Below are 12393 nucleotides of genomic sequence, written 5' to 3'. Positions count from 1 at the left end.
ATTGATAAAATGTAGCTACAGGAGCAGCAACAACTACCAGTTGGGTGTATAAGCAATTGAAATGATTGATGTGCCAGTAACTTAAAACACATGGGAGTAACAACACTTATTACGAACTTAATGGAAACTTGTAGATTAGGATTTTCCAAGGCCAATGATTCTCTTACATCACCACTTCACGTTGGTTCCTATAAATTTGGGAATTGGTGTCCCCTTCATGTTGGTGCCTACATTCATATATAAAGGAAAAATTGTTCCATGATTTTCTCTCGTATGGGTTTCCACATAAAAGTATGATTATCCTAATCTATGTGTGTGCATTTTTAATTATGGTTTATTAGAAATAGCTTAAATATTTTAAAGATTGCTAGATACTGTTAATATTGTTTCTAACTTTTGAAAGATTTTTATCTTTTTTTAATTATTGTAGATGAAGGATTGGAAGCTATTAAATCTATATATCTTGGTTAATAATATAAAGAATCCTTTTATTGTTGTTGAAAATATCAACTAATTGATTCCATGATTGTGCATCGTGTTTTTTTTTCTCCTTGCTTCCATTTTCTTATCTATCATTCCATTTAGATAGGTTAAAATAGTTGCATTCGTACATTTAAAATGGTGTTTACCTCAATAAGTGCACCTCAATGATGTGACGATTACCCATTTTAAAATATTATTTTGTTAATTTTGTCTAAAATCTAGCAAATATTTGTTGGAATTTGTTTGGAGGAAAGATACCTAGGACTAGGGTTGGAATACCCAACAGAGTAGAACATAAAATTCTACAAAGAAACTCAAGCAAGCATGCATACAACTTCAAATTCACAAAGTAAGTATAATGTAACAATCCTTCCGACCCCCTTGGGTTGTTCTTGGGCTATCTAAGGTGTTACTTTAAAATTAACCAAATCTCCATGGTCCATCATGAAGATAGGGTTACAAAAATACACTTTTCCCAACTTCATTGAAACTCAAATCCTTGACAACCATTGCATTTGGCTAGTGAAGAGCTTTCGGGTGAGATAAATTTTATTCTTGGAGAGAACTATTCATCCATACTATCTATGGATTCATTTGAACATCATATCTTCAATAAAAGACCAATGAACATTATGTTGTGATCAATAATGTAGTCTTTCAAGTCATTGAACTATCATACTCAACAATCTTTGAATTACCGTCTGACAACAACGATGACAACACTATGTCCAACATAAAATCTAGCAAAGATTTCTTGGAATTGCAAGTTTAAGCTATGTAATTTACATATTCATAATGCTCAATGGGGTTTTCAAGGGACAGTATCCATTTATACATTAAAAATGCAATTTGAATAATGAAAAATTACACTTCATATATATATATATAGAGAGAGAGAGAGAGAGAGAGAGAGTATGTCCATCTTAACCACAAATATATCCTGGTGAGAAGGGTCAAATCCGGCCTCCCAGTACAAACAACTATTTTTCATGTTTTGCAGTTACTTTAAAAAGAGAGATTTAGACTTTTAAGATATTTTATACTTACTTATTAGATCTATAGTTAAAAGATGTATAATGTTGTATATGTTTTTCAATCATCTTCTCAATTTTTTCCAACCTTCTTTGGTGTAATCAAAATTCTAAAATTTCAATTAATTTCTTTAACTTTCTTTCAACATAACTCTGATCATGATAAACCTCTTTACAAAATTTATGTAAACATGTTAAAATAGAGTACGCTATCTTACTTATGTATTACATATCAATCTAAACTTTTATTATTAAAATAGAAATGTTTAGCATCTTACGACAAACTAATAATCTTTAAATTTATGGAGTGTGCTACCTGCAAAGACAAGAGGTTGAAATTATGGAAGACATAAATTATCGGAAGATAAGTTGCGCTCATATTGGCTACTGGTTACATTATTTTTACATTTACCTGGTCAGTAACGCTCATATTGGCTACTAGTTACATTATTTTCACATTTACCTGGTCAGTACATATGTAAAATGACAGTCTAATTGAATGGAATCCCAAAATATAGTGTCTGAAAACTAACCAGAATTAGCTAAAACAATGTCCATAGCTAAAACAATGAACAATGAGTCCAAACAAATCTGTAACAACATACAACAGACTCTAATAATATGAGGAAAATATAAATTTCTCTATTATTATGAAAAATACACATGAAGCCATCACTGGATTTTGTATGGCATATCTTCATGTATATTTTGAGAAGAGAAAAAGTACAGAGGCGTGAAAATATAATATAATAAAGAAAAGGCATGCAGGCATAGCTTCGATGAGCATAGCTTTTGGGAATAAAAGTACATAGCGGAGAAAATATATTAAAGGAAAAGGCAGTATTTATTTCGATGAGCATTCCTTCGTATGAAGGCAGTGAAGTGAGAGCATATGTAAGGTCTAAAAGGGATATATCTCGAATCGTACAGAGCAACTGCCCAGATAAATTTGAGCTCCCATCTGCGAAGAACAGCACTTATTCAACAATCCAATCGCTTGTATCAGACAGGCACGGCAGTCGGGCGCTGCAAGTGTTGTGGAGCACATTTGTAATCCATAAACGGTGACAGAAGAATGTTTCACCACTTGTGCTCCGTTGGCGAATCGATTGACGTGTAAGGGAGCTTTCCGTGCGAGAGTTGCCATGAGATTGGCGAGAGTGTGATTGAAACCATGAATATTACTGTTGCTCTTCGCACTCTCAAGAGAATAGGCAACGCTGGTATCGAGAGCAGAGGCGAAAGTGTAATTCTCATAGCGAATGAAGCAGAATTCGAACTGAACACGAGCGCTTATGGCGTTGGGGCAGCCTTGAAAAGCCCTCTCTTACGCTGCAGCGACACAGCTTTGGCACTCATGACGAGAGACGTCGGGCCTGCATTGCACAAGCCCCTGGACTCCGCCATATGTATGTGTCGCTAATCCGCCACTGGGGGCAGCGCCATTCACCAGGGATTTCAATAGCCTCTTCAGATTCCTCTCGTATCCACTGCCACTGCTGTATTTGTTCGCATTGCACAGACCGTAAATATAGGAATCCGATATTTGCGCCCCATGATCCACAACTGAAGGTGAAACTGAAATTGAAATTGAAATTACATTAAATAACAGCAGTAACGTCATCCAAGTACACCACCGCCATCCTATATTATTCATGCCTTCCATCTATCTTCCCAATAAATATCCGCAGTGAGTAGCAGAGACTAGAGACAGATGCACGCAAACTCTAAATGGTATTTACCGAGAGAAGACGGAAGGGTTTTATAGCTATAGCCGGAGGATACGATGCGGAGACAAACAAAATTAAACACATCATCATTAACATATTGCAAAATTTAGCACATCATCATTAAGATATTGCAAAATTTAACGCATCATTAAGATATTGCAAAAGGATTAAAGAATATGTAACAGAACGCATGCTTATTATCTCAAAACTGTAATAACTCCAGATCATAATTCCAGTTCCAATTGAATATAGTTTATAGTTTAGCTTCTAATATGAAAACAATTAACATATTGCATCCTTACAAAATTCACATCGTGATTATTATGTTGATTTTCATCATAATTACAATTCAAATTCGACTACCCAGCAGAGAGAACGGACAAGAACATGTCCCAAACAGAAATGAACATATCAATGAACAAGGCGCATGGTACTCACACTAAACAAGCCCTAAACCCTACCTCCAACTACCAAACCTGTACTCATATGTTGTCAACAAGTCACTTCATGTAGGCCCCACGGTTCCTTGCAATATTCACATTGCAACGTGGTTACAAAAATTAATTCATTCCAACCCTTATGCTTGATGGCCTCCATTTATTGAGTATGGTGGACTACCCAAGATTGGTTGATTAGGATGTGCTTGAATGTTACCATATCCTTGAATCTAATTTTCTCCTTATATCCATGGAGGGATTGAGAAACCCAAGTGTCCGCTTGTGTTACTAACCCCAGGGTGCAGGTGTCATATAAACACATTTAGGATTTAAACGTACAATGGTAGGGGTATATGAGGTGGGAAGAACCCCTAAAGTAGAGTGGGGGACTTGGATGTTAATCAGCTCTTGGTATGATGTTGTGTGCTCTGCAATGTGGTTCAGCGTATTGGAAAACATCCTATTTGCCTCAAATTGGATTGGACCATAGACTTCCCTGCTTGTCACCACTCCTCTTTCCAGCACTTCTTGAACCTTTCTGCCTCCCTCTCTTTCCTTGCCAATTTTTTGTGATGTTCCTTATCTTCCCTTGCTTTTTCTATTTCCATCCTTTCCTTTGTTTGAGCTTTTGCTGCTACAATCCTTGCAGCTCTCTTATCCTTGGCCAACTAATTTCTCTTTTTATTTTCCTGAACTTCAATTTTTTACATTCAAACTCAAACAATAAATTCATATAATCTTTAGATGTGAGAAACTATGAACTCCTCCCCAAACTAAGACAATTTGTAGTTGAGTGCCTTGATGAGGCCTTCACTCTCTCTATTGGTAGCTTTAGATCATAATTCGAGTTCCAATTCAATATAGTTTATAGTTTAGCTTCTAATATGAAACCAATCAACATATTTCATCTTTACAAAATTCACATCGTGATTATTATGTTGATTTTCATCATAATTCCAATTCAAATTCAACTACCCAACAGAGAGAATGGACAAGAACATGTCCCAAACAGAAATGAACGTAGCAATGAACAAGGCGCATGGTACTCACACTAAACAAGCCCTAAACCCCGCCTCCAACTACCAAACCTGTACTCATATGTTGTCATCAGGTCACTGCATGCAGCCCCCACGCGTCCTTACAAAATTCACATTGCAATGTGGTTACAAAAATTAATTCATTCCGACCCTTATGCTTGATGGCCTCCTTCCTGACCCAAGTATGGTGGACTACCCAAGATTGGTTGATTAGGATGTGCTTGAATGTTACCATATCCTTGAATATAATTTTCTCCTTGTATCCATGGAGGGATTGAGAAACCCAAGTGTCCACTTGTGTTACTAACCCCAGCACTGGGTGCAGGTGTCATATAAACACAGTTAGGATTTAAACCTACAATGGTAGGGGTATATGAGGTGGGAAGAACCCCTAAAGTATAGTGGGGGACTTGGATGTTAATCAGCTCTTGGTATGATGTTGTGTGCTCTGCAATGTTATCCAGCGTATTGGAAATCATCCTATTTGCCTCAAATTGGATTTGACCATAGACTTCCCTGCTTGTCACCACTCCTCTTTCCAACACTTCTTGAACCTTTCTTACCTCCCTCTCTTTCCTTGCCAATTTTTTGTGATGTTCCTTATCTTCCCTTGCTTTTTCTATTTCCATCCTTTCCTTTGTTCGAGCTTCTGATGCTACAATCCTTGTAGCTCTCTTATCCTTGGCCAACTAATTTCTCTTTTTAGTTTCCTGAAATTCAAGTTTTTACATTCAAACTCAAACAATAAATTCATATAATCTTTGGATGTGAGAAACTATGAACTCCTCCCCAAACTAAGACAATTTGTAGTTGAGTGCCTTGATGAGGCCTTCACTCTCTCTATTGGTAGCTTTAGAAATACACCAAGTAATTTTTGATTTTCCCTATGCTCCCTAGGATCTGACACTTGGCTTTTAGCCTCCAGTACAACTGCTTGGCCCCCATTATTGTCTTCTCCAGGTACCTCATGTTGAATAGGCTCCTCTTCCAGTGAACCATTGTCCACAAAATAATGAACAAGTTCGGTGTTCAACTCTAATGGTTGTGAAAGCATGTCCATGCTTTCCTCATTGGTGGTAGACAGATTATGTGGGTTGATATTGATCATGGCTTCTGCCAACCATGATGGTGGGCTTACCTGGGTTAGAATGCTTAATTGTTCATTGTTTAATCCTATTGCATTATCATTTGAAATCAAGTTTGCATTTTCATTCACTTCATAAACTGCCTCATATGGAATATCACATGCAGAATTGGCATGTGGATCAGTGGGTGTGACAACCTCCATGACATTGACAGTTGGTTCATGACTGAACTGTGTCTCATTCACATGTTCATCATCATCACCACATAAGTGCCCTTCCTAAAGGGACATTATACCTTCAGCATCAGCAACATCTTCTTGGGCATGAACATGGTCTTGTAAGTTCTCTACTTCTTGACCTTCCACATAAAATGCTTGGCTACAAAAAGTATCATGCATGAGAGCATCAACATTAAGTGGCCATTTACCAATCCTCCTAAATCCATCCTTGATATTAGAAGGTGTGAGAGCCCTTTTTAATTCTTTACTTGCAAGCTCAGCTAGCTCAAACCTCTTTACTTACACCCATGGATTATTTGCAATCCACGAAGCTCACTCGATCCTAAAATAATTCTTGAAAGGCCCAAACACGCTGACAAGGGGTTGCAATCTGTGAGTGGTATGAGCCAACAATGTTAATATGTCAATGCCAAAATTGTTGGCCTCCTCAATTGTTTGCAAAGCCATGTGGCTTCCATGGCCATCTAAAATCAGTAGGTGTCTGTTTTCAAGAGAGACACCACCTAGTACATATGCACAAAATTACAAAGACAATTTAGGAATAATTCCTTTGTCATCCATGCATGGGGATGTGCTTCCATGAATGCACCTGGATCACAGTTCTGTATATAGTTTTTTAGTTATGTTTTACCTTTGAATAGGTAAAATCCTAGGATTGAAGAACCAATTGCATTGACACAAGAAAGTATAGTGATCCACTCCCTGCTCTTAGGAAAAATCTCAGGCACATTTCTGCTCCCTCTTTTGGAAATTACCCGCATACCACAATTCCTTCCTACCTGTAAGCTTGTTTCATAATAGTTCCAAATATGGTCCGGGGAATATGAGTGTTGCTCATATGTAGTAGAAAGAGTGTTATAGAACTTGGACATAATTGCAGGGCATAGATTTAAAGCATTGTCTCTATCAAGTCCCTCAGATGTACGTAGCACAGGGTCTAGATTCCTTTTTTAAAATCCACTCCACCATGATATACCAAGAAAGCCACCTTTGAAGGGGTTTGGCCTCCCTTGACAGATTTGAGCTACTGTGGATTTGACTTGTATAATCTATAACCCGTGTCCCAATTGGGCGATCTCCTTACACCACTCAAACACCTTAGCCTCCTCCTCTTTAGTCATAACTATAACAGGCCCTCTATGCTTTGTATTAATCAACCCATTTATCCAATAATGTCTATTAGAGGAAATAATACGATGTTTTTTTGCAAAGGCATGTATTGAATATCCATTAAACTCGATGTCATCAATTGCGGCTAGTATGTCTTGCTTTGTCTAGCCTTTGATGGCACTGATTTTCTTTGTTGAACGTGCACCTTGCATTGTCATTGAAGGTAGCTCTATGGTTGATGTTGGGATAACATGATCTGCCACCATAGTGTCCTTTTCAACAACATTACTGGGTGTATTGTTTTCATTCACATCACCCCCCCTATACTCATCTGATGAAGTGGACCGCAGTTTGGCAACCCTCGTCCCTCGCCTCCTCTTGTTCCTTGTACGATCTGCAATAGAAACTCTTGACATGGCTGCAACAACCTATAAAGTAACTACCAAATTCTGATTTTAAAAAACTGTATTAGAAAACAAGGAAAATAATTGGCCTTTGCAATCAATGAGAAACAACCATCAGCGTTTTATCTATATATTGTAGCTGAATACATCTCAGATCTGGAAATCATTATTGGAAGGGTTTAAACTTCTTTATTTGATTCTTAGATTATTTTTATGAGTTATCAGGAAGAGCTATTCCTTTTTAATTTTATAACAGGTTTGACATAACACAATTTCTTTAACCCAACTATTTTTCTGTGTCAAATGATTGTTCCTGGAATTCATTTTATTCATAGTTGGTAAAAATATGGGATTTCTGGTAGAGCTATCCTTATTTCTTTTGGTAAAGGCTTTGACATAACATAGTTTCTTTAACCCAACTAGATTTCTATTTCCTCAAATCATTGTTCTTGTCATTCTTTTTGTTCTTGGCATTCCTTTTATTCCTAGTTGGTAAAAATATGAGTTATCAAGAAGAGCTATTCCTTTTCCATTTTTGTAACAGATTTGACATAACTGAGTTTCTTCAGCCCAACTAAATTTTTGAGTCCTCACATCTTTGTTTTTGGCACTCATTGTGTTCTTGCCATTTTTTTATTCCTAGTAAGGTTTAGCATGTTTTTATGTGAGGGTTCTTAGTTGTAGTATCTTTATGTAGTTATGTAGTTATTTCGATTTCAGATTCACCTCAAGCACATATATTTTCAATTTTGTCATTCTTCACTCATTGTTATACTGTTGGAGGCATATGATCTCAATGAGCATTAATATAGGAAAAAATTATCCTTGTTGTTGACTGCTTAGGGGAAACAACTCACACTGAGCTTTCTGTGTGCCAATCAACTTTGATTCTTTACATATTTATGGGTTTGTTGGTAGCATACAACACCAAGGGGACCCCATTGAGACTAGAAAATAGAATTTCTAAATCAGTGGGTCTGTTATTCATTTAGAAATGATTCTCTAACCAGACAATGAATCTACCTAACATCAGAATTTGCTCTTTGTAGGCATGGCATGTTATGCAATGAGCAGTCATTCTGGGAACTTGATTCCTAAGGTAACATTTTCATTGATTATATAGATGCATAAGCACCCATATCAAAATGGTTTAGGGTAGAGATTATAGGCACAAATATATTAGAATTTATGCCTATGTGGAGGGTAGAGGGAAGTTCTGTCCTTCCAATAAAAAATATCATTAGTTGGATTCCCCCACAGTTCTTGGGTGCTCCTTTGGCTGAATGACTAGCCAGTCAAGGAATTAAAATGGATGCTTGATAGTATTGGATAATTTCATATATAACACAAGAACATAATTATTAGTGTAGGTTCTTGCATGGGCCCTTATAGGGAAAGGTGCTTCTATGGGCTTCGGCTAGGTAACCATCCCTTTAGTTGTACCAGAGGTTGCTGACAAAATGTTCACTTGAAACAAATTCTTGAAAAACTTTTCATTCACTATTTTCATTCACATCTTCAATATGGGATTAGACATGAATATGTTACCCAATAGGTCCTGGAATTTCATGGAATAACCTAAACTAATTTCGTGGGGGCAAGGCCATATTTGATGTGATAAAAGTGCCTAAAGAGATGGTAGGCAGATAGGGATACAAAAGAGGTAACTAAAACATGCATAAGGATGGGAACTAAACGATGGTGGATGGTATCTAATCCCTAGGAAGGGAACTAATAACTCAAGCCTAGTGAGGGCCTCTAACGCTGGTGAATCAACAGATTATTGGGTCATGTTGATGCTAAAGAAGTTGGTTGTGTTCTTTCAGTGAGAAATTGGTTAATTCTTAGAATCAATTGCTGAATCAGGAACTTAATCAACTGGAGAAACTTCTGTTGAGTCAACAATTGAATCCACCACTGCTCAATCAACTTCTCCATCAATATCATAACCAACTGATTGGAGGAAGGATTGGAAGGAAGATTGTTCAGTTAATTTCTTATAAGAAACCCATGTTCTAGCTATTGTATGGAGGTTGTTGCTTTTATTCCATTAGCACCTGAGGAAATCTGTCATTACTCTTTGAAAGGATATTCTTTTCTATTATAGTAGTTTGATATTGAGTTGCAGGGGTCAGATTTGAGGTTATAGTGGCAATGAAATTGGATTCTAAATCAACAAATCAGTAATGAAATTCGTTGTAATGGCTTTAGTACCTCAGGTTATCTGTCTTTTCTCTTTGAAAGAATATTCTTTGCTATTATAGTAGTATGATATTGAGTTGCAGGGTCATATTTGAGGTTATAGTGGCAATGAAATTGGTTTCTGAATCAAAAATCAGTAATGAAATTGGTTGTAATGGATTTAATTTACCCTTGTTTCTCAACAGAAATAACATTAATCATTATTCAACTAAAACGTTAACATTATTCAACAAAAAATACATGTACATCTCCAACAACTAATATAATGAATGTAACACTTTGCACACACTCAGTTTGTATGTTTCCAACAATTTCTGAACTGAAGGAATGTAACAATGTCTAAACACTTTGATTGCATGTCTCCAATAGCTCATGAGTAGAATGAATGTCTGAAATGAAAATGAGTAAGATTTGATGTTTTATAGTTTTTTCATATAGAATTTAATTGGCAGGGAATATTTGCATAGGTTTCCATCTCCCAAATTCAAATGTGTGGCCTGGTTTGATTTGTACATGATCAAATGGTTGATAATATTTGATGGTTGATCCATGTGCTTTCCTTTTTTTTATTCTTGAATTGAAAATTCTGGTGTGTTTAATACTTTAATTCGAAGAGTTGGTGTCATTTATTGCATCCTATGAACTAATTAATGAATTGAATGTTGTCATTTATTGTCTTTAATCCTGAATGGAATGTTGAGAATTGAATGTTTTCATTTATTGTCTTTAATCCTTAATGGAATGTTTTCATTTATTGTTTTCAATAGGTTGAATGGTTAAATACACCTTTGCATATGGCTGACACACATTTCACCTATTCTTGTGCAGGTATTACTAAGCAATGGGATGTGTTGCTCCAGTGGAAATCTATAGGTGACTGTTTGATGGGATAGGTGTACTCCTGAATAGAATTCAATGGAATGTTTTGTAGTGCATTTTGACTTATTTGGTAATTCAGAGCTGGAGATATTTGGGACATTATTGTCTTATCAATATGTGATGTTAATGTTTGGTATTTGACACTTGTTGACCCAGTCAATATGTCGGCCCATTTTGGACTAAATTATATAACTTATATAACTTAATATAAACTATTTATGTTGCATATTTTTGATGACTTATGAATATTTTTTGATGGATTTGTGGTAACCGTGGACAATATAATATTATAATATTAAATAAATGTTTATTGTATTATTAATTGATGGTGATGATGATGGACACTATGACAATGACTTTAAATTTCTGTGACACAATATTTTAGAATATTAATATTTAGATTTTTTATACATTAGTATATGTAGAAAACAAGGAGTGGAAAATAGATTGTATAATATTAGAAAAAAATTATCGTATACTTGATGATGATAACAATGATCATGAAAATGACAACCTTGACCTATATGGTCCACTAGAGCTTAAAAGGTTAAGAGAAGGTAACATATTATTATAATATTTAGATAAATATTATTTTATGATGATGATGATGGTGATGATAATGGTGATGATAATGTAGTAATACATATATGATCTACCAGACCTTAGGAAGGGAAGATAAATTAAGAGGTTATTTAGAAAAAGAATTATAGTATTACTCGTTTTTATGATGATGATAACGAAGATGGTAATTATGTACTTATACCTATAGAGTCATAGAGATGATGACAATGCCAATCTAAGATAGATTTTTTCTCCTTTCACCTCGTTAGCACCACAAAGGTGATAGGCTCTTCATCCCATGGATTTTTGGGAATTTACCAACACCTACTTTCACTATGAATATCATGAAAATTTGTTCTTATCTTAAAATATTCATTCTCTTCCTAACATTAGCAAAAATAGATATTTTTTATTTTTATTTTCAACAATGTGGTTGATCATCTAATTATACTATATTAGTTTCTTTTTCCCTATAAATATTTATTGACACACAAGTTATTCTCGAAATTTGACATGAGAATATCCTTAATATTATCCATATTTTGCAAAATGATATCCTCCATTGTTTCTCAATGGTTTGGACAAGAGTAGATGCCTTGTGTCATCCTAAATTAGAGCTAATGGTAATTGTTTTGGCCAGAATTAGAAGCAATTGTAGAAACCTTTTGGCTTCCGTTTGTATAACTTCTTATACATAAGATGCCTAGTCATAACCATGTTTTTAATGGTTGGAAGTATTTCTTCAATTAAGAGGTTCAGGTATGGATCATTTCCTTTAATCTCGATATTGTAGGTTATTAACTACTTTTGGACTTGTTTCTTCCTCCTCCATGACTCTATGGAGATAGTGTAACCCAAAGCCTCACATTCATATAAATAAAAAGGAGAGACACATGTCTCAATGAGGATTTTTTCTTTTTCTTAATCGCATATCTAAAGATCTACCAACTTACAATTGTTTTCAAACCCGTAGCAAGGTTCTTTTCCTCCATTTATCCTTTTATCATTGATATAAATCTAATTGAGCTTGTGATGAATATTGAAGATATATGTATGAAGTAACCTCACGCAAGTAGTTTTTTCATATATGCAAGTATACTATGTGATATTTTTGGATTTAGGTATCATGAACTTCATTTTGCTAGTATTAAGAGTCATATCCATCTCGGAGATAAATCCTTGGAGGGATCTTAGT

General features: G+C 35.4%; 1 protein-coding gene across 1 annotated transcript in view; it reads right to left on the bottom strand.

The window, feature by feature from the left end:
• Nucleotides 1-2415: 2415 nt before the first annotated feature.
• The window catches only part of LOC149264435 (antimicrobial ginkbilobin-2-like protein), a 30626-nt gene continuing 20648 nt past the window's right edge, over nucleotides 2416-12393 (bottom strand). Inside the window, exons 2-3 of the mRNA XM_089398948.1 lie at nucleotides 2846-3092; nucleotides 2416-2734 (exon numbers count right to left, since the gene is read on the bottom strand). Of these exons, the coding sequence (XP_089255074.1) occupies nucleotides 2416-2734; nucleotides 2846-3092 (566 nt within the window). The remainder of the gene's footprint in view (nucleotides 2735-2845; nucleotides 3093-12393) is intronic.

The sequence above is a fragment of the Pinus tabuliformis genome, chromosome 6, assembly GCF_031772625.1.
Source record: "Pinus tabuliformis cultivar Carrire ecotype Pingquan chromosome 6, CPIR1, whole genome shotgun sequence".
NCBI classification, from domain to species: domain Eukaryota; kingdom Viridiplantae; phylum Streptophyta; class Pinopsida; order Pinales; family Pinaceae; genus Pinus; species Pinus tabuliformis.
Note: the sequence above shows the minus strand (reverse complement) of the source record. Positions and strands in the feature narration are given on the sequence as shown.